At 42.4% G+C, this 23,572-nt stretch overlaps 1 protein-coding gene across 3 annotated transcripts in view; it reads right to left on the reverse strand.

Annotated features, from left to right (window-relative positions):
- Positions 1 to 4,956: 4,956 nt before the first annotated feature.
- The window catches only part of EPSTI1 (epithelial stromal interaction 1), a 74,612-nt gene continuing 55,996 nt past the window's right edge, over positions 4,957 to 23,572 (reverse strand). For all 3 annotated transcript variants that reach the window (XM_016158173.2, XM_016158172.2, XM_016158174.2), the window contains exons 9-11: positions 15,732 to 15,805; positions 10,536 to 10,635; positions 4,957 to 5,491 (exon numbers count right to left, since the gene is read on the reverse strand). In XM_016158173.2, the coding sequence (XP_016013659.2) occupies positions 5,483 to 5,491; positions 10,536 to 10,635; positions 15,732 to 15,805 (183 nt within the window). In that variant the 3' untranslated portion in view covers positions 4,957 to 5,482. The remainder of the gene's footprint in view (positions 5,492 to 10,535; positions 10,636 to 15,731; positions 15,806 to 23,572) is intronic.

Here is a 23,572-nt window from a genome sequence, read left to right on the forward strand (position 1 = left end):
CTAACTGTCAGCTTCTTCAGCGTCTGCCCCCGCTGCGGAGAGTGGCCCCACCAAACATGATGGCCCTTCCAGGGCGGCCCATACCTGGTGACTGGCTGGGGTGTGTTTGTAACGGTCCAGCTAGTTGGGCCCAGTGCCCTTCATGTCCCTTGTCTCCATCCCCCACCAACCACCACCACACCTGTTTCTCTTCATCCATGAACACCGTACTCCGCTGTCAAACCTATTCATCTATCAAATATTCATTGAACCACTATTATGTGCTAGGCACCATTGAAGGCACCGGGAACCCAGCATTGAACAGGATGAAATCCCTGAGCTCACCGAGGTTAGCTCGATAGTCTTTAAAACTCTTTATCGACCACACCGGGCTGCCCTTCCTCTGAAACACCACAAACTTTGTCTTTGTGGTGACATCACCATCATCAACACATTCACCCAGGCGAGGAATACGCAATCCGTATCTGACGTATCGCCCTCCACCTACGTTCACTCGCTTGTGAAGTCCTGCGTTCTTACGCCCTGAGAACTCCACACACGTGCCCGTTTGCTTCTCCCCATCTCTGCTCAGCACTCTAGCCTGGAACTCGCAGCCTGGGTTGCCGGGACTAACGTCATCACCTCTGACTGGCTGCTCTGCCTCCGGTCTTGCTTTCTTAAAGCTATCTTCCACGGGATCACTCACGATTTCTTCAAAATAAAAATCTAGTAAGGTCCTTCCTCTGCTCATAACCACTCAGAAGTTCGAGTTGCTTATCATGGCGCCACGCCCTCTGCAATCGGTCCGTCTTACATGCCTTGCCTCCATGCTTTGCATACTTCCCGTCTCGTAATTTTACCAGGTCGTGTGTGTGTGTGTGTGTGTGTGTGTTTCTAATTCAACGTAGCGTTCTTCCATGGCTGATTCTTACATCGTTGCCGTCTTCGTGCTGAGCGCAGTGCCTGGCACATACTAGCTCCTTAATAAAGTTTGAATCGAACTGGGTTTCTGCGATTGTTTTGCATTTATATGTATCTTTAACCTTAAGCTTTCAGGGTCCCGTGTCTCACTGCTTCAACTGGATTGGACACGTCTTTGGTAAGTCCTTAGGGTCACTTACAAACACTCCAGTTCTCATCTTCCTTCTGGGAACACTGTAGAATCGTATTTCCTGTTCTATTTATTGTTAGGAACAGCCACATGACTTGCCCTGGCCAATGAAATACAAACAGAAATAGCACGCGTCATTTCCTGGAGAAAGCACTTAACTGCCCAGTGCCAGACACTGTCGCCTGCACTTGCTATCGTGAGAACACAAGAGGAAATGGAACCTTCATCAGCCTGGGTCCTTGGGTGACAAGGGCGAGCAGAGCCAAGTGCTGGCCTGTGCTTGAAGTGTGTGCAGCATCAGCAAGAAACAAGTGTTACCATCCACTGAGACGTGGGGTTATTTATGGTGGTCACATAACCTTGCCGTCCTGATGGCTCTGTGCCCGGAGGACAGGAACCGTACCGTGGATCTTCGTGTCTCCAAGGTGTCTCCATAGTGCCACATTCAAAACAGACGAAGACTAAAAACATTGTGTTTAAATTTTTACTTCAGATCTTTCCTTAATTCATAATGTTCAATTTCAAATATTCCTCTCTGATCTGTTCCTTCCGTCTTACTATTGAAGCACAATTTCTGCTCCATGTGGGCACAATTATGCTTTCTAACATATAAAAATTACGATTTCTAATCGGGCTGTGATGCAGGGTTGCTCGCTCGCATTAACAGCTCATGTAGAACGCAGTATCTGCCCGCTGACCACGAGGCGAACCCCCAGGCCGGGACGAGAGCGGGAGGGCGGCGGGCTCCTGCACCGGCTGTAACAGGGATGCGAGTGTCACAGCTCAGGTCCCCTGTGTCCTCTGCTCCAGCAGGTGGCACAATGACATGGCAAGAAACATAATGAAATTTTCCTCCATTTGCCTTGACGTGCCTTAAAAAAATAAAAAAAAAAAACCTCGCTTCTGAGCATATCATTCTATAATTTAAAAAATCCCCTATGATTCTTTTAAAACTCCATTGTTAAACAACGTCATATTAACAATGAAAAGAGTTCCTGAAAGAAACGGCTAACATACCTCTTCTCTCTGTAATCCTTACGGTACCTTGAAAGGTACGTTTTTTTCTTCTCCATGTAAATATATTATTATAGATCACTTCGATCTTATGTAATGCATGTCGGCAAATAGCCAGCTACTATACGCACTAGGTCAGAGCTAAAAACAAAAAATCCCACAGCCTCACTATTGTTGCCCCATTAACAGGTCTAACATCACACCTGTTACCTTCTCCAAACACACCCTTCATAGGAAAAGGTCCATCTGATCATGACCAATCTGTTTAATATCCTGTAAATTAAAAATTAAACACACAGGCACTGTCTCTATCGTTATATGTATATATCTATATCTCTAGCTACATAGAGAGAGATATAGATATATATAACCAATTTCAAATTTTCAGTTAGAGCTGTCACAAAACCTTGAATTTTAACTTGAAGTTTTCATTTTTATAAATGTTGAGTGTTTTATTTTGTAGGAAATGTGTCTACATTTACTATAATATAATTTCCTAAAGATACTTTCTGAAAGACAACCAAATCTTCAGTGTAAAAATAGTCTTGTAGTGGACTTTTTATCATGCTTTTCTTTAAAGAAAATCAATCTAAAGGAAAAAAAAAAACAGCTTTTTTTTTTTTTCAACCTGAACAAAGTGTTTAGGAACCACGGGAAATAGTTCTCTGGTGTGAAAATACGTGCGGTTGCTCAGGTCTGTGCTCCGAATGGAATAAGAACTCCCGCCCAGTGCTGCCGAGACCCACAGCCAGCGGTGGGTCTTTGTTGCCTTAGGGTGTGGCCCTGGGCAGGTGGCTGCTTTGCACATTTAAAAAAATCTATCCACATAATACCAAGAAGAAATCACAAAGGAAAAAGATCGATGGGTCCAAATACACAAATACTTAAAACTATGATACTAAATTAAAAGATATATAAAAATTATAATGTTTTCAACATAATATCTCAATACAGAAGGATCTTTTACAAATCACCTACACGCACAGACACACACAAAGTAAATAATGACCAGCAAACCTATGGAAAAAAGGGGTTACTCTCTCCAAATGACATTTTTCACTCCGCATGTAAGTAAAGACTTAAAACCACAAATAGTATTGGGGAAAATACAGAGCATATTTTTGGTGATAAAAAGTATTAGTGTGACCTTTTGGGAAAGGAATTTGACTAGATATATCAAAACCCCTAGAAATGTGGAGTTCCTTAAGCCTCCAGTCTAAGTCCAGGTGTTTATCCTCATCCAATCAACATACAGGTGTCTATGAGAATTTTGATTGCAGGGATTTCAATACACATACAGATAGAAAAACATACCAAAATATTAACTCTGATAAAACATTACCTCTACAGATAAAACCATTAAAGATCATTAGCTTTTTTCCTATTACTCATTATACTTACATGTCTAAAGCTTCTATGACAAACTCCTATTTTCTTTTAAATAATTTGTCTTGTTTTTATTTTCTTCTTTGGAAAAAAAAAAAGAAATTTTGAAAGCACAGAGATGGTGATTGGAAAGCCATGATTCCTATCCAGAGTTAAATTTTATTTTAATCATTCAACAAGGCAGATTAAATGTGAAAAAAACAAAATGATCTGCTCCCTTATGCAGTAAAAGTCTTGCTTATTTTCTGGTTACTTCTACCTGCATAGAGAATTGCTCAAGGAAGATGTTTACAACCCCATACATATTTCTGAGCATTTTGGCCATGAGGTCCCAATTGTCCACACCTGCACGATGATTTTTTTTAGTTAATGAGACCATACACTGGGTCAAAATATCTTTGTTTGGAAATGCAAGATACAGCAGGCAGTAGAAGAGAGACAGACTCCAACTTTCCCATGAACTCTCGAAGTAAGAAAGCATCCCTTCCCCTGCGTTGACTTCCGGTGACACACGAAATCCCGAACACGACGGTGGACTGTCTGGCAGGGCGCCAGACTGAAAGGGCTGCGAGCCACGGCAGTTACATCTCTGCAGCAATCACACATTTACAATCAGCGGGGAAGCGCTTCCAACCCAGGCTGAGGGGTCTGTTTTTCCCATGTCAGGCAATGGCAAGGATTTCAAATGGGCCAGACGCTGATGCCGCTTCAGCTGGCAGAGAGGGAAACCAAGAGTCTCTGCATTATTTACTCCCGAGAAACTGGCTGCGAACCATCTGTCGCCAGTGTCACCGCCAGAGCCACCCCATGTGGCCCTTTCTAGGCTACATTCTTGCCCCACTTCTGCGAGCCCCTCCCCTAGTCTTGGCCCCCAAATGGGAAGTCCCAACCTTCCCCCGAATATAGAGATATGGGAAGTTTATTTCAACAGAGCGATTGGTAACACAAAAGGTCTCTTCGGGCTGCAAAGTATTATTAGCTGTCCGGCTGCAAAAATTACTCCTAAAACCTTCATTTTAAGACCGAATGCAATGCTTCCCCTACATAACATGATGCGGGTCAGGGGTGGGGGTGGATGGTTGGAGCATAAAGCATGGGAAAACCAATGCTTTTGCATTGTAGGGTCTACAAACTGGTTCACGGCTGGAAGAGTAGAATTAAAAACCCATTAAATTAGCAATAGCAAATAGGTTACATACAGCAAAGTTTTCTTAATACCTACAAACTGCATGTGGTGTCTATGTTTGCATCTAGTTAATTTTTGGAGAAACATTAGCCTTTTAGAAAATAAATGGTCCCATTCTGAAAAACAGAGGGACAGAATTAGAAAGTCAAACAAGGCCAAAGACAGATCCTATAGTGACTGTAGTAGATTTATGTGTACTGTAAAGGAAAATATAAAAATGAGACCCCGCAAGAGAGAAAAACTCGAGAGCTCTTCATTCAAAATAAAAGCAAACCAGTTATACAAAGGTAGTTCAAAATTTATTTATAAATTTGTTTAAAAGAGTATAAAATATTTATTTTTCTTTAGCTCACATTCGTACACTGGATTAAGAAAGTCGGGATTGAAATCTAAAAAGATGCCAAATCTTCCCCAAACTTGATCTGAGAATTAGCTGCTCAGAGAGACAAGCAAGCAGCATCCATAGATTCCGCCATTTTGAAAGCATCAACTGATTCCCTTATTTTCTGTCTTACTAACATTGCTGTAATTATACTTCCATTAAGAGGCAAATGCAATCAGAAAAAAATACTGTAACACATCACTGGCGGTAGAGGTTAAATACGAGTTTGGTAATCAGCTCGTACAAACATGCATAACCCATGACAGGGAGAAACCGGTCGCTCCCGGGGGGCTCAGCCGAGTGGGCGAGCAACGGAAGTCCAGGTAAAAGCAGTGAGGATGAGCAAAATCACGTTAGGGAAAAAAAGCATCTCATGAAGGTCTTCAAGGTCAGTTGATAAAGGCCAGATGTAAGTAAATATTTCTCATATATCCTGGAAGAAAAGGAAAACAAAATTACTACAAGCAGCAAAACAAAATTCAAAGCCTTTGTAAGTTCACAATAAAGTTCCTTCAAAGAACACTCTTACTACATCAGGCCTAGGTCACCATTCGTTAATGATTTAAAGTCCCAATGAAGTGATTTTCTTTTCAAGTCCCATCGCATTTGATTTGCAAAATAGTCTGCCAACAATAAAATGGCATGTTGAGTGATGTCGTGGGCTGTGTTCTTGGAGACAGGCTAACACGGGTCACAAATAATAATGTTCTCAAATACTGTCACCTGCCTCCATACTTACAGCAAGGACAGGGCTAACACAGCGTGGAGCAGAGCAATTTAAACGGAAATGCACGGAGTATAGTTGCCTTGTGTTAGGCAGCAGGAAGGTGGCTTCTCAGGGGACCTTGAGGAAGGGAGATGGACCGAATGCGTCCCCTCCCCCACAACCATGTGCACAAGCCAAGAAATCCCCAGCAAGTCTCCCAGAACGCTGGGCCCAGCGACTGCTGCTGCTTCTCTCTAACACTCTGGAAATCTTAAATCTCAGGTCATGGCGAACACTTAACTATCCTTGAAGACAAAGGATTCAGTTTCCTAGTATTCCGAATGGTCTCATCTACTGCTGCTATGGAAAAAAAGAGACCATTTGAAGTGACTCTCAATGTCCCACCTAGGTGCGTCATGAAACTTTCTAGAGGACTCTAGAAAACTAAATGTGTACAAAGCAATTTTAAATTATCAGATAATAAATATATACTAAGAAATACGAGAAGAATGTGATTTAAATTTTAAAAGGTTTGAAAATAAAGATCAATCTAATTTGTCGACCCAACACACATTATTTATCAGAAGCCTACTGCTTAAGTATCTACACGATGTTTGAAGAAACGACTTCTTCCCTCGGCTTTCCTCATAGTTTTATCGTATTTTCTGCCTCTTCTTTTCCTTTCTTCTTTGATTTTCACTGGTTCCAATACTTCCTCTGAGCCCCACATGTGACTTAGGAATATCTCTCCTCTCTTATTCCTTGGTAGAGTTTTCAGTCTCATCTATCGACTTCTAAATAAATGACAATTTTCAATGTTTTCTATATTAATAACCTTTTGTTAACTTTTTGTTTACAAAACATATTCAGGATAAAAGTTTATGGCTTCTTTTCTTCCTTTTGTATGGTGTCCTTTGATGAACAGATGTTTTATTTTAATGTGTATTTATCATTTCTTCTTGGTTTTTAGTTTGGTCTTATGATACCCTCCCTAGCTCAGTTTTACAAATTAGTCTAGTTTCTTCTGAAATTTAAAAAGTCTTCTTTTTCTATTTAAAAGCTTTAATCTACCTGGAGGTGATTTTTACGCATGATGTTAGGTAGGGACATAATTTCATGTGGGCATTCCATCGCATTTGTTGGAGAGTCCACTTTCCCCCCGAGTTGTACTCTGTCTCGTCACACATCAAAATTTCAGAAACGGTTGGGTGTGCCTGTGCTAATTCCATATCATATTAAGTGTTTGACTAAGTCCCCATATATACTTCTTTATCTTTAGGAGTGAACTGGCTATTCTCGGTCCTTTGCTTTGATTAGAACAATGATTATATAGTTTTTTTATTCCTAAAAGTTCTGTGTGTTTTTTTTTCCCCCCAAATCTTCTTGGTTGTCTTTGCCTCTTGTTCTTGTTCATGGTTTTAAATCCAGTATTTATTTTATCGGATGTTTTACACATAGCTATTTTAAATTCGATATCTAGTCGCTTGACCATATCACATCATTCAGTTCTAAATCTTTGTCATTTTGGTGAACGTCAATCACAGCCACCTGTTTCCTTGTTTGTGTGATAAGTTCCAGTCGCTGTTTTATGCTTGGAATGTACCAGCGAACAAAATAACCAAAGGGCCCTGCTCTGATGGAATATGAAACATAAATCACCACGAGGAGAGACTAAGAGTAAATAGTCAACAAAACATATAAATAAATGAAGTTAGAAAAATTATGTTAGAGGTTGCAGGGTGCTATGGGGAAAAAAAACAACAAAAAAAAAACAAAACAACAACAACAACAAAAAACGTGGAGTCCGGAAAGAAGATGACAAGAAACAGGTGTCAGTATTAAATAAATGGCCAAGGGACCCTCACTGAAGTAGAAGCAAATCGTGCAGACATTGCAGAAGAGCGTGGAGGGAGCAGCTGGTGCGACGGCCCTACGGTTCCCCACGTTTTCAAAGACCAGCAAGAAAGCCAGCGTGGCCGAGGACGACGACGAAGCAGGGCTGGAGGAGGAGCGCGCCAGGGGGCAGAGCAGAGCCCAGGCCGCGCGGCACCTGGTCGGCTACCGGGAAGACCTTGGCTTTTCCCCCCCACGTGATTTGGGAGCCGCTGGGGGGTTTTGAGCAGAAAGGCGACAGGGTCTGACTACTGTTGCAAAGGCATCGCTCTCGTTCGGAGAACAGACTCCAGACGGGGGCGTGGGGGAGCAATGAGACCACCCGGGAGACTCTTTCAAGAATCTAGATGAGCACTGATAGAGGCTGGGAACAAGATAATAATGGCGAAGGTCACGAGAAGATTCCGGACTGGATCTATCTGGAAGGAAGAGTCCCGAATAGCGCCTGATGGGTCAGCTGTGGGGGACACCGAGAGATGGGCTGTGGTGTTACGCGAACGGGAAAAAGTGCCAATAGGACATTGGGGCAAAGGAATTAAAGTTTACGTTTTAGACATGCCGAGGGCGAAATACCTATAAGCGATACAAGTTAGAAATGTTAAGCAGACGAATGGGGATGCGAGCCTCTGGCTTGGAGGAACTGCCGCAGGCTAGAAACAGAAATTCAGGGGTAATAAGCGCATATACGGTTTTTAGTTGCATGAGCGTGGATGAGGCCACCGAGGTATTACGCGAACACAAAGTCTGGAAGGTGGTCCACGGCGGATCCCCGAGGCGCTGCGACATGGAGAGGAAGGAAAGATGCAGGGGGCTCAGCAAAGACGAATGAAAAGGCACAGAAACTCGGGAGAGGGCAGTGCCCCAGCGGCCAAGGAAAGCCGCGGGTTGATCCCCCAACGGCAGATGATGCTGACAGGTCACGAAACGAAGGCTGAGAAACAGCCGTCGGGTCGTGGAGCGCGGACGTGGCCTGTGACCACGACAGCAGCATCTCTGTTAGGCCGGTAAAGCCTGAAACCCCATGAGGGCGGGTTTAAGGGAAATGGCAGGAAAGACGTTAGAGACGGCGAGGGTAGGCACCTCTTGGAGTTCTGCTCTCAAAGGACACCAGCAGCAAGAAGAAGAAGAACAGGGAAAGGTGATAATATAATGGTTACTTATTAAAATTTTGTGCTGATGGGAATTTTCTAATCGAGATGCACATCAGGCAATTCAGAACGAGGGAGTATTATTAGAACAAAGTCCCCGAGTCAGAGGAGGAGACAGAAACTGGTCCACGAGGAGGAGCAGGCGCACAGGTAGGGATATCCGTAGGGAGGTAGAGGCACAGGTAGAAGTGGGAGCCAGAAGTTCTCACCTTTCGGCCATTCTTCTTTCAAGTAAGGGAAGAGCTAGTTGGCAAGCACCTTGGACTTGGAGATGCCTGTCCTACTAAGGACACGTCGGTCATCCTCCCTCGCATCACGAGGAAACAACGCTTTTCCCTTTGCGATCCGTGAGGCACCCGACAGAGGTTTCTCGGCTCACTCACGTCAGGCCTGCCGACGGCTGCTGGCGAGCCGGAGCCCCCAGCCCTCCCTCCCTCAGCAGCTGCCGTGCGCTGTTCATTCGCTCCGGCCCATCGGCTTCCCCCCAATCCCAGGTACGCTCTACATCTGAGCGGTTAAGTGGAGGAGAAAACGTGCGGTGTGTTTCCAAGTCCCGTCCGAAATCTGAGTTTCAATGGCACTTGACAACTTATAAATTCCATGAACTTGGACAATGGCTTAAACGCATATAATCTGTAAATGGTAACACGCAACGCCCGAACGCTGTATTAAGACTCTTTTCTCTCTCTCACGTTGTCTCTTTTCTGAAGGCCATAGTAAGACACGTGACCATACATGATGGATGTACAGACACGACCACTATGCAGTCTCTGCAAATTCGCCTCCATTCAGTTATCTTCGATATGTAGACATTCGTGAAATCTGTCTATGAATTTTAACTACTGGATGCATCTTAAGGAAACATGTATATAAGATTTCTAACAGACTGTCTCCTCGAAAAATGATCTTTTCCCATCAAGTGTTTATTAAAGAGTGATCTTTTCTTAGAGTTTCCAAGTCAGCAAGCGCTTGGTTATTTTGCTGTATTTTACCAGTTTAAAGATTGCTATCTGCTCCTTTTTTTTTTTTTTTTTTTTTTGAGTAGATACATATGCACTTGGGCTTCAGTTAAATTGTAAAAGCCTACTGTGGTTAGTTTTGATTTTGTACACATTGCAAACCCCACAGTCATACACATGCCAAAGATCTGGGGCCGGCTCAGTAATATATGAGACACAAAGACACATTAAATACATATTACAAGCTGCGAGGTTTTCTTCACAAAAATCCGTAAGGACATTTCATTTTCGAAAAGTGCCTTTTGCTGTAGGGTTTTTTAAAAAATCATTTTGCAGTGAAAAATTAAATACGGGTTTCTTTGATATGCTAGCTTCACTGAAAGAATGTGCTGCCGGAGAATGCTTACTATTTTTATAACCATATTTCACTTACAATCTTTCTGAAAGAAAAAAATAAATAAATTCACTTGTTTTTGTTGTGAGCCTGGGCCAGGGGTGATAAAAAGCCTTACAGTCCAGGCAGTCACGGGGCAGGTGTCATTTTTTATTGTGACTGGCTGAGCCGAAATGAGGACTTTTTCCCTCTCTCAGAAGCTACTGTGGAATTTACAGTAATCACCCTGGCTGACTGCCCATTGCACAGCTGAACAGCACACCAAAAAAATACTTGGGACAAGGCCATGACATATTTTATAAAATTCTCATTGGTTTTATTCTTCAACTTTGAAAGAATTTTTTTTTTTTTTTTTAAGAGAAAAAGGAAGAACTCACCCAACCTCTACCACTATTCAGGTTCCAATTGCCTCCGAAGTGTTCCGGGCCACCTGGGTCACTTTTGCCTTGGAGTCGGTCCAGAAAAGCATTATTCACCCTTGAAAACAATGAAAAATGCGTATTAAGTGCAAAGCTTGCTGCAGGGCTGCGAGGGTTCTGAGAACCCAGCGGGCCGTCTGCCTGACCATGGGGGTCGCCTCTTCCCTTCGGCTCAGCAGAAATCTACCAACACTTCTCACATTAACTCTGACACGCTGTTAACTGCCCTTTGCTGGAGCTGGCGCCAGTCCTGGCTCAGGCCAGACGGGGCCCAGGTCTTAACTTCACAGATTTCCCTCTCCATCTTTTACCACGTCGGCAAGAACCTTCTTCTCCCAAGCACCCCCCACCCCCGAAGGCCATGCCAGCCAGGAACCCCAGAGGCAGAGGGAAAGAGAGAAGCTTCCGCAAGAACAGAAATGGGAAGAGAAACCAAACATTGCTCCGAGGCGCTGTCATTGCCAGATACATGTCCCTCCCATCTGCCAGCCATGTTAAGTAAATCCCACAAGTGAAAAAAAAGAAGGAAGATGGGAAGTACGGATGGGGAAAGGGAAATAGCGGAAGGGGAAAGTCCGAATTTCCAAAAGGAATGGGTACGCCTTCCTCTGATGCTCATTCAGACTCGCAGCAGCCCATTTCAGAAATTAAGCTTAATGCAGAGGAGGTAAGACCACAAAAGAAGGCAAGAAAGTGATCGTCGTAACGGTCAGAAAGAGGCTTAAGTGTAGGGTCACAGTTCTCTTCTATTTCTGGTGACCTGGGTGTTCGGTCTATAATTAAGTAGTCTAAATACTTGTTTCAGGGACTTGGACATGCCAGTCCTGTTAAGGGATTAAAAATTTTAAACTAAAATTTTTTTTTTTAATTTAAAAAAGTAAATTCCAGGCCACAGCATGCTCTGAGCTGCCTTGGTACGGCTGGGTAGTGTGAGGGAGGCGAAGGCTGGAGAAACAGCGTGGGAACGGTGCCCTATGGTGCCAACGAGCTACCGAAGAACAATGCCACTAAGACCATGAGCTTCTTGGCAGAAACGCAGTGCCTGGTGCAGAGCAGGAGCTCAGCAGGCGTTCACGGGGGCAGGGTGAGCTGGCCCCGGCCATATCGGCCCCCTTTCAGTGATGGAGACGGGCAGACTGTGGTCATGGTGGGCGGCTGTAAGTCAGTGACTGCGGGAGGTTTGCGGGCTTTGAGGATGATGGCTGCTTGGTGGTAAAGTCAGAAGCTGGTGTTTTCGTTTTTTCTCTTTGGCTGGTCCGTGCTTGCTCAGTGTTAGCTAAAACGCCAAGCGCATGTCGACGCGGTTGGCTCTCTAGCTCAGCGGGTTGCTGTTTCCTCAACAACTTCAAATCCCATCAGGCACTGGTCCCATCTTCATTATTAGAAAGCTCTTTTTCCTCTCACCATAAAATCATCTGGGCGCCATATTCTGGCCAGCCTGGTTCGCTGCAGAGCTTAGTTTAAGTCATCTTTGCAAGACCTCTCAGGATGCAAATTGAGCAGTACCTTACTTAGCTGGAGATCTGCATATTAAAGAAGAGAAAGCTGACCCTTGATCCCTTGTAAACGACAGGGATCTGTGCTGCTCACACAGCTAGGGCTGTTTATCCAGTCTTTCGGTCAGTAACGAAAAATAGACTTTTCCTCAATGGGCCCCGTACTACCTCGCTTCCAACCCCTGGCAGTCCTGGCTCCCGCTGAAGACATCCTGAATTCAGCCATTTCTTTCCATGGCCACCGCTCTAGTTCAAATCGTGCCCTCTCACCTTGCCCTCACCTTGCTTCTGCTTCCACTCCTGCTCTCCCCAAGCTGTTCTCCACGCAGCCAGCTGACTAATTATAAACGAGTCCTGCCTTCCTACCGCTCAGAACCCTCCCAGGACGTCTCATCAGTCTGAGGGTAAAATCACTGGCTTCCGAGATCTCGTTATTTTCTGGCTCCCGCCACCTTTCCTACCTTATTTTGCATCATTCTCTTCCTCGCCATCTAAAAGCCAATCATTTGGAACTCAACAAGTCCAAGCTCATTCTGCATGGGTTCCTATGCCTGATAATAGAGGACATCCATGCTCTGTCCTGTGATGTCACCTCTTCTGTAAGAAATCATCGCCTCCAGTCTCTCTCTTAACATCGTCCCGTGATGTGGTCCTCACGGTTAGGATCACTGTCTGAAAAAAATCTTGCCGTTAAATTGTGAACTTCTATTTCTTTACTGCAGGTTGTAATTTCCACGTCTTCTGGAATTTCTCTGCCTTGTTTACACCTACTCCCGGGGCCTGGAACAAAGCCTTCCCAGAGTGCTCTGATTAGTAAAAGATGGATGAATGAATAATCCAGAAGCCTGGGCCCCTCCTCTGCCTGCTTCTGTGACTGCAGCTGCCTCATGAAACCACCCACAGCGGTGAGTGCAGACTATAGACCTGCTCATTGCCCTCTGCTGCGAATTCACTCAAACCGATGACTTGTGTACACGGGGTGATGCGATTCCCTCTTTATCATCAGTTACTAGGAGGACAGCAGAGGGGGTCAACCAGCAATCATGGTAAAAGAGATTGCTTTTCTCAATTCCTATCGAGAATTCAAATAGAAAGGGGGAAAAAAGTATGTTCATATTTTGGTGTACTAGTGTTAGAAAGTATATATATTTTATTGCTGTCAAACCAATGCTCTGGATTTTTTTTTTTCCTCGAGGTTAATTTGGACAGAAACTATTATTCAAGAATGGTTCACGTTTCAATAAATCAATTTGGTTCATTCCGGTTTTCAGCCGGCAGTCTAGATCCACTCGAGCCCTTGACCTCCAAGGTCTGTCTCTCCTCTCTGCAGCTTCGACTTTCTTTTTTTACGAAGTAACACTGGGTCGGGTGTGCGGTGAGAGGCGCCTGCAGTCCTGGCAGGATGCCTGGTGCTGGAGCAACAAGGTCACACTACGGGGAGGGCGCACGCGCCCTACCTGTTCTGGGGCTTCTTGCTCTAGGCGTAAGGATAAGGAGAGGGAGTAGCTGATAACAGGGTGGTGGCCTTGCGCTGAATTTGGGAGTTGACCATAATCTGTAATTACTAATCTGTTTGTAACTAATAATAATAACAACAAAGCCAGTTTTGTGAGAGAGAGAGAATAAAAAGCCATGGAGACAGGGCTGGGGAAGCCAGCATTGCCATTCATCCCTTATCCAAGTTAGTTAATGCATTTCCAGACTCCGACTCTTCTTCCCAACGGTCTCCACGACTAGGTGCAGGCGCACTCAAGCTCGGTCATATGGGATTCACTGAAAACCCTGGGAATCCCACAAGCTGTCTACGATAAAACTCAGGGTTGAGTTTTGGGATGAGTTTTCAGCTGCGTGAACTTCTAAACAACAGAAAGCACATCGTCTTTTTGACGCCAATAAAATCAATGCCCCTTAAGGAAAAAAAGTTAACTTACGTCCCCTACACGCCGTCTGCGAGGCTTGTGTCGCTGCCCTCGGCAGGAGGAGACACAGCCATTTTAGTCATTAAGATGTCACTGAATGCATATTTTCATATAACAGCATGAGAAAGCTTGCTATAAACTCTAAAGGTAATATAGCTATAAGCTTTTCAAGAACTTATTGAGAATATAAAAAATGTGTTTAAAGACTTGATCGGTTCGTTCGAACCTGATTACTAAATCATGATCCAGAGAGATTTCGCCATGGGTTATGTGTCTATTTGGATCTACGTTTAACTAGAATCAATACGAAGATAAAATATAGTATAGAAAATAAAGAGCCCCACCGATATTTAGGTGTTCAGTGGCATGGAATCAAACCTAAAGAATGAAGCTCAAGGTTCCTATAACAAAAATGCAATCCTTTCTGCCTGTAACTGAATAATCTGCATTTGTATTGGGTGCCTATTGAAGATCAATTTCTTAGCGCTGGGGCCCGTTAATGTGATATAGCATTATCTTTAAGATGCGTTAAGCTTACAGTCCTCAGAAATCCAGAAAAGTAACTGGCTAGTACGAACACCTGGTGTTATATAGGTATAATATCAGGTTTTTTTTTTTTTTAAAATAAAGACTTTTAAAAAGAAAATGAGAAAAAAAACAATAAAAAACTAAATTAATTATGGCTTATTTTACAAAACACAGATAGCAATAATGGTGTCCTCTTACCCAACACAAGAGTCTAACCAGTGTATCAGAGTTTTGATATTTCCTTATAACCAGAGAAGAACACACAAATTCACATTTGACATTTTTACACGATTTTGATGGGACTATGGAAGCCGTGCAATGTAGTCACAAGAACAGGAGCGCCCACCCACAGCGCGAGGCTCCCGCAGGATGCAGAATGCAGAGCTTCCATTTACACCTTTTAAAGTCTCATTTGCAAAATGAAACCACCGGAATTTAAAAATACTCGTTAGTGACAGTGGGGAGGTTAAACACATAAAAAGAAGCCAATCGGTTTCAAAAGAAGAATTTGCCCCTTTAAACCAGGAGAGCCTTTGCGTTATACTATTATTCTCCTGAGACACTCAAGCTCACTGGCAATAAACTCAAATGACCCAAGTGCCCCTCAAGAAAGTCCTAACCTGATAATGACAGATTCAGTGGCTATTAGCACTGTCCTGACACCGACGTGATATTTTCCTGGGTACTCAGTGTCTGCTACTAGGAATAGGATAGAGAGTACTTACACTATTAAAAAGTCTTTAATGGTTCTATTTTAATATTTTTTTTCCCCGAATGTGTTAGTCAATACGAAACGACTTTATGGCAGTTTTTGAGCTTTTACATCTAAGTACGCGCATCCCACCACCTACACAAGTCCAATTACTCTACAGGCGTCTGCAAATGGCAAACGCCATCTCAAAGGATGAAGGTGCGTCCTCCCATGCGAGGCCAACTCAGTATTACTTAAAGAAACACGTAGCTCGTGAGCATGATTCCGTTTCTAGTGTAACTGTATGCCTCCTGTCCAGAAAACCTGGCTGCTGCATGTGCACACACGTGTGTGTGGCAGCTGTCATCCTCACACACGCCTCAATAATACAAGAATTTAAAAGGTAATACGGATCCTAGGACGGCATTCGATACTACCACGGTGTTTTCGTAAAACACTGCAAAGGCTTTCACGGGGCGCCGTCTTAGCCCAGCGTGCTTATCAGACCAGCCGTTTCTACCTCCTGCGTTCGGCCTGCCGGATGTCGGTTCTTTCTTCCTCCTGCTGCTGTCGCTTCCGTTCCAGTAATTCGCTCTAGGGACAATAAGTTTTAAAACACGGTTTTAAGTTAATGCGGTTACACAGAAGACATCTAAATCAGTGACGTATTTAACCGTCGCTGGCGCCACATTTCATTTTTGACACTTTTACTTAAGTGCCATTTCCGTGCACGATTATCTTCTTACATAGCTAGGTAGCAAAAATAATTGTGCCTAAATCGGGAGATTAAAAAATCAGGTTCGAGATACTAGACCCATAGGTACCACATAGGCAGAGAGAAACACAATGTGAGCCAAATATACCTGCGTCTTAACAAAGAAAAATAAATCAGACTAGTCCCTTCAGGGATGCCGCACAATACTACCGCTTAGCCATTTCTCTAGCATTTTTTTCCCCAACAAACTCATGGCCACTTACAAATAAACACTGGACTCAATTCTGCAGTGCAATTCCATTAGCGGAAGATTCTCCAGCCTGGAGAATAATCACTCAACCTGTTATTGACTTGTTACTTCTAATATTGTAGAACTTTGAACTCCCAGGAGGAAATACTTTCCTTCGAATAGGAGATCACGTTACTGCAGCTGAATCTCTAGCTTCTGACATTCTGATTACCCTCTTGGAAGAGGCGACTTAACCTCCAAACTCAGTTACCATGTTTTCAGTATTAAACCGAAGAACTAGGTGCCAGGATTTCTCTAATACTCAACTACCTACCTTGAGGCAGACTGAGTTTTAAATTTCATTTCAAAGACAGCGAAAGGCAGAAAAAAAAAAAAGACCGATACATTTGACTGAATAAAAATTCAAATCTTCGAGTGGGAAAAGAATATCATAAACAAATTAAAATAATTAAATTTTTATGACACACATAGGCTGATTCATTCATTCATTCAAAATTATCTTAGTGCTCATTATGAATAAAGACTTGGGACTATGCGATAGAGATACATTAATGAATAAGACATCATATCCTTGCTCCTTAAGAGTTTATATCATAGAATAATGGAAATCATAAATTAGTAAAAGAAACATTCAGTGGTCATGTTATGCAGAGGATTAAACATGCTGATATGAGGCTCAGTTACTATTTTAGATAGAATCTCAAGGAAGGCCTGAGGACTAAAGAGGCTAAAGACTTCATGTAAACCAATAAGAGAAAAACCACCACCAGACAGAAAAACAGCCAAAGGATAGTAAGACGCGGTTCACAGATAAACTACACATCACCTATAAATTCAAAATGCCCCCCAACTTCACGCAAACTCAAAGAAATATAAATGGAAATGATGAGATAAAAAATTTCCCCCTAGCCTACGGACAAAAAGTAGAAAAGTCTGACAGACAATCAGGTACATTCAAGCACTTTGGGAGAGTGTCTAGGTTAGTGGAAATTAATTTAGTTTTGGGAGGACGATCTGGCAATAAGCTCAACATGTAAAAAGTACACATCCTTTGCACGAGTGTTCAAAGATGTTTGTATGAGGACAGTCACAGTCGTATTACGGAAAGGGTAAAAGTTCAAGAGAAAGGCATAACGCTCGTTAATAAGGAACGGGCGCGACGACTTAGAGCATCCGCACAGTGGAACACCATGCGACAGTCACAGAGGATGAGGCAGATGGGGGAGGTGGGGCAGGTGGCGGTGCAGGCGGCTCTTCAGATTCATTATATGGTAACAGGTGCAGGGCGGTTGTCCTGGGACCGCTCCATGTAGTAAACAGAAAAAATACACTTACATCCATTTCAATTTTTATATGCTGGTGTACATCCTGTTTAACCCATTTTTAAGGAAAAACACAGTAAAAAATTAACTGTAATTACTACTGGGGAGACACACGTGGAGGGTAGACGGGCAGGGTAGGAAGTTTAAACACATTTTTAGTATTTTAACTTTTGAACCATGTGAATATGTCACTTCCTCATACCGTTTCTGTGTGGGGGACCATTTCCGTTGCCTTATGCTTTCTTTTGTTTAAAAACCCCGATGAATATAGTTTTTAATACTTGAAACCATAAAAGAGCAGAAGACTTCATTATGACGCCAAGAACTGTCAGGGAGTAAAAAAAAGAGGACGGGAAGAGAGAAATATGCAGCATCCCATGCCCAAGGCAAAGATCGGGAGAAAGCCCAGATCAGAGAAAAACGGGGACGGGGACCCGACGAGGCCTCGCCACGCGAGGACACCGCTCCAGACGGCAGAAGCGGAGGCTCTGCGCTCAGGGTTATTATTCCATAACCAGAAAAATGTATTTACTAGGGAGAAACTGGTATTCCTTTGGTATCACGAAGGATAATTAATTGGAACTGCTGAACCAACAGCCACTGAGGATGCATCCAGACGCCTTCGAAGCGGAGCTGGGTTCATTTGCGGGGTTCGCACACAGAAGTGCACTGCCTGGGTGGATGGATACAAAACAAGTCATCTCTGTTCCAAGACTGAGCTTTAGCCATTAAGAAAATCAAAATGGTCTAAGCTGCAGGAACATGACGCAAGCATCTAAGACGCTGTTGAGTTCTTTCTCACTCAACACTTACGTGTTAAGCACCAATCATCGTGCAGACACCTAGATTCAAGCCAAAGGTACAGAGGCACACAGACAGACACAGCTCCACCCTGAAGGAAATCATAGTAGAATGAGGCAGGCAGACCCGTGAACAGCCGTGATACACAGCAGAAGGAAATGCACGGCTGGACGCAATTTCAAGTACCACGTCTGAAGTGGGAATAGGAAGGAAGGAACATGAGCAAGTGAAAAAAAGGATGAAATGTTTCTCGCTGTTTAATATTTCAAGTGCGTCCTTGAAAGCTCCAGGAAGAAGGAGGCTGCCTTCTCACTGTTCCGCACAACTCCTTGCATTGAGACAGAGCTCCATTCAAAAGACATGCTCAAGTAATGCGGTCACCAGGTCATCTTGGAGGTGCCAAGAGCAGAACTTCCCGTAAACATTGGCCAAGTGGTGTATGGTAAATGAGGTCAACCCTGCAAAGGTGCCACTGCCCGTAGGGGCTCTGAGAGGGCCACTCTCCTCGGGGGAGGGGCTGCTCTGCTGAGCAGCTGCAGGTGGGGACCAAGAGACAGTGCTGGGGGCCCCAGCTGCCGCCGGAAGCAAAGGGTCACCACTTCCTGCTGGAGGTTGTAGAAATCACTTCCGTGGTCTCATTTAATAGAAAGGTCAACTGTACAACAGACCGGTGCGTGCAAGGCTGGCTGCCTGAGAAACTGGATGAGGCTGGCGTAAAAGCCATGCTCCGAAGCAGGGCGGTCCTGGAACGTCGGAAGACGAGGGTAGACTCACTTTGAAATCATGTCTGAATCCCAGTGGGGTGTGCCCCGATGTGCTTCAGCGTGACCACTTTACGCTAGTGTTAAAGTGTCATCACAGGGCAGGACGAACTCCTCCCAGAAGATGTCCTCCCAACTCAGCGAGCAGAAGAGGACAGTAGGAGCAGAAGCATTAATGACACGAGAGTTAAAGAACCCCTTCTTTTTCATGGTTTTTAGGACAGGAGAGTTCAGGAGGGAGGGGCGACAGTCTAGAGAAGTCCTGGTTCCAGGGTTCCCCATAGTAAGGACAAAAAGGGCCTTGGCTACGAGAAAAAGCAGAGACTACCCCCCCCCCCCCATAATTGAGAAGACTAACCAAACCTGAGGAAGAAAATACTAACGGGCAAAGTAGGGGAGTCCAGAATAGCATCAATGATACATACTTCCCTCTTACTGTTATTAGTTCTGCTATTTTAATACACAGGGTAACGAACTTCCAGCCACAACAACCACTGAATCACACAGATCTCTGTATACCGCCCAGAAATATTTCCTTCTCGACTTTCTCCTTTCAGAAAACATTTTTTTTTTCTCATCGAAGTTATTCATTGTGGAAAGTACATAAAGCATAGAAACTATAGAAGAAAACATAAGACAAACTCTCCACCCACAGATAAGCTCCTTGAACATGTCAGTATACTACCCTCATTTCTTGATTTATATATATACGCGTAGACTATAATGTCTTATCATCACCTCGGGTCACATATCCGGGCCTGACACGTGCCAGGCATGAGGATACACCCTCCTTCTGCCTTCCCTCATGTATCCCTAGAGGAGGCGCCATGAGGGGAGTAGCATCGCTATCACACGTAGCAGACGAGGCGTAGAGAGATGAAGTACTGTGTGCACAGAGCGCAGGAAGCGGTAGGTTTCACAGCTCGCCCAGACTAGTTATAACCTTTAGCTTTTCATCTTCGCGCAGGCGAGCGCATTCCCATGTCATCGAAACATGGCAGCCATTCCTGCACAATATTCCGAACTCGAAAATCTTCAAATCCTTTATTGCTGCCCAAATCATTTCAAACTTTCCATTAATATTACTTTAAAGGTAAACGACCTCGTACATACACCTATCTCGAGTGCATTCCTGGTTATTTCCTCAGACTGAGCGTACATCTGTGAGCTCTAATAATTTTACTCTTAGGAAACTCATCAGAATGAGATTTTTTGCCAGAGTTCTTTAGTTCACCTCTCACCAGCAGCAATACAAGAGAGATTGAAGTATTTTTTGATAACTAAGCGTTTAAGTTCTCTTCGCCCCAGCAAACACACAAATTATCACCCATATTTTCTAAAGCCTCTTGTTTAAGTTCGTGATTATTCTCGCAGTTGAAATGTGGAGTTTTTCAAACTACCTCAAATTACGTTGAAATTTTCATTAGAACTGCATTAAACTCATGAATTAATTTGGATGGAACTGTAGTTATTGCAATACTGAATTTTACCACTCAACTCAGGAATGTCATCCATCTCTACATTATTCAAATTGACACTTATGGATCACAGGATGATTTAGGGTTTTTGTTTCTTAATTTTTTTTTAGGAATTCAGCAATTTTTTACCTAGTCACTTATTGGTGAGATCTTTTTATCTCATATTTTCTAATTAATTTTGCTGTTACGTGAAAAAGTTGTTGATTTTCGTACACAGGTTTTATAACCAACTCTCGCTTATTTAACTCTATTTGTTCTAATCATTTTTCAGTTAATTCTCTTGGATTGCAAAGGCAACTTGCTCTCATCCATAAATAACTTTACTTCTTTCCATTCATTAAAAATGCTTCTTTTAAATTTTTGTCTTAGGCGAGTGGCTAAAACAATTCCATGTTATATTAAGAGATTTTTTTTTTTTTTAACTGGAATGAGTTTCTCATCAAATACCTTTGAGAGGCACTGGATTAGAATTTCCAGAATAATACTGCTCGGTGGTAGGGGTGGCGGGTACATTTACGCTGTGCCCTGCTGTAGTGGTTCAACAATGACATGCTATTTGGTCACTGGTTTGCAAGGCAACATGAATGCTAAGAAAAACATTTATATCACATTTACTATAGTTTTTTTAAAAAATTGATAGTAGAGGTAAAATATACACTTTTTTTACAACTAAAGATTTGTTCAAATGCTTTTTCTTTCATGACTTATCCTATTGCTGTTACAAGATATAAAAGTTATAACATATGGCTAGTGATCTTTGCGTTCCTAAAATAAACCTTACGTGATAATGATAAATTATTTAAGAGAAAAACCCCATTGACTAGAATTTCCTTTCAGACGTTGATCTCTGTAAATTTCTGTGTGTGTGTGTGTGTGCACGCGTGCGCACACTCTATCAGTTTGTGACATTGTGGGAATGGTAGTTAAATAATATTAATTCTACGTTAATATACCTTTTTCCTTACTATGAAACAATTTGTAAAGTACAGGGAAAAAAATCTGTTCCTTGTAAATTCCAATGACCTTGCTTGTAAAATCATCCCAGTTTAGCTTGTTAGAGGGAAGTAATTCTCAGAAAACTTCAGAAATCACTTGTATTTTCATTTGTCTTTATGTATTTTAATTCTTTGAGTTATTTTAGAGATTTATGTTTTTCTATGAAACCACTTAATCTACATATTCAACTTATTAACACAGTATACCTATATAATATAAACTAAATCTTTTCTAAATCTATAGTTCTAGTCTCTCATTTCTAATGTCGTATATTTGCATCTTTACTAATCTCTTATTGATCAGACTTGCCAAGATTTGCTCATTTTGTTGACCTTATCAAAGAACAAGCTGTCAGATATTTATAACAGCTGTTTCTTGACGTTTATTATTAATTTCTGTTCTTATCTTAATTACTCCCTTCCCTATCCATTTATTGTTCCTGTTCTAAATTCTTGAATTGGATCTTTAATTCATTTCTTTTTTTAGTACTGACTGGATTTAAAGTTATGATCTTGCTGAGCACAAGGTCTCAGAGAACAGCTTTGCATGCATTCTTCGTAAAGTATTCTCACCATAATTTATTATGTGTTCTATAATAATTTTCTCTGTCACTCAATAAGTTAAATATTTTGTTTTTATTTTTTGGTTCGTCTTCACTTTCCGAATGACTATGTAAAATCAATAACCATACAAAAATCTGTAAGTGCGATCAGACTATCAGAAGAAACTTTTTCAGTTCCTAAGAGGTGGAAAGGAGAGTGAATAAAGTATACAGAGAAACAAATGTACAGGGAAAACAGCCGAGGTGGCGGTGCTTCCAAAGGAGCTCCGGCAGGGAAGACCGAGGCGGTGGCTAAGATGGAGAACTGCACTGGGAGGCAGTGGGCTCTTTCCCTCCACACTGGTATGAGTCCTAGGCAGCACTGACCTGGCCCACAGGGTAAACGGTGAATGGAGGAGGGGTGACAGATCAGAGAAGCAGGACAATGTCCCGGGTACCCACTGACTACATGAGAACAAGAGGTTTTGTTCTTGTGTCCTGACTTAGCAGCATCCCCAAAGAAACATGACACGGTAACCAAGAATCACCAAACAATTGCAAAAGAAGACCATGAGAGAGAAAACTTAAAAATGAAAAGGAAAAAATACTCTTAAAATAGTAAATAAAAGGTGCTAATGTTTTGTATAATTGTCATCAATGAAGAAATCAGGAAGAATATTAGACTTATAAAGCAGAATGTTGCTATGAAAAAGTATATCAGCAACCTCGGTAAATGAACAAATTCAATACATGTGCCACATAAGCAAAATAAAAACTTATGAAATAAGTTAGTAAGCAGGATGATCTAGCTACATGTTTCTCCCAGAATGCAATGAAAAAGGCCAAAGAGACAGGAAGTGGAACAAAAAAACGATTAAGAGATATAGGAAACGGATCTAGAATTTCCAAAATCTATTTACTACCTATCCAAGAAGTGGAGAAAAGAGGCCATGTAGAGGAAGAAATGTAAAAGGGGAATGGAAATTTACCTGAGCTGGACTGAGACACATATTTTGAGATTAAGGAGGCCAACCCAAGGTCGGACAAAATGAAAAAAAAAAGTGAAATTTAATATCATAAGAAGGAGAAGAGAGAGAAGAGTGAAGAAAATACATGAAATGGGGAAAATTTAAGGAATCACAAAATAAAGAGCAGAAAACAAGGAAATGTGATTAAAAAGTCAATTATATAGCAAGAACACATGCAAATACATTAGTAATCACAATAACTCAGACTACATAAAGTTTACCCTATTAAAAGAGATTGCAAAATTGGGTAAAAGAAAAACTAGCTATTTTTTTCTTGTCACTAGAAATCTAATTTAAGCCAAGTGACAGAGAGGTTAAAGTTAAGTGATGGGGGAAAAAATTGCCACATAAATTCTAACAAAATAGCAGGCAGACAAAATATCAGAAGCAGACAAAAAAAAAAAAAGATAAAAAAAAATTAAGCTGAAAATCTTTAAATGGGAAGAGTGGTACATTTCGCCTTGATAAA

Source organism: Rousettus aegyptiacus, unplaced genomic scaffold (assembly GCF_014176215.1).
Source record: "Rousettus aegyptiacus isolate mRouAeg1 unplaced genomic scaffold, mRouAeg1.p scaffold_m13_p_11, whole genome shotgun sequence".
Taxonomy (NCBI): Eukaryota; Metazoa; Chordata; class Mammalia; order Chiroptera; family Pteropodidae; genus Rousettus; species Rousettus aegyptiacus.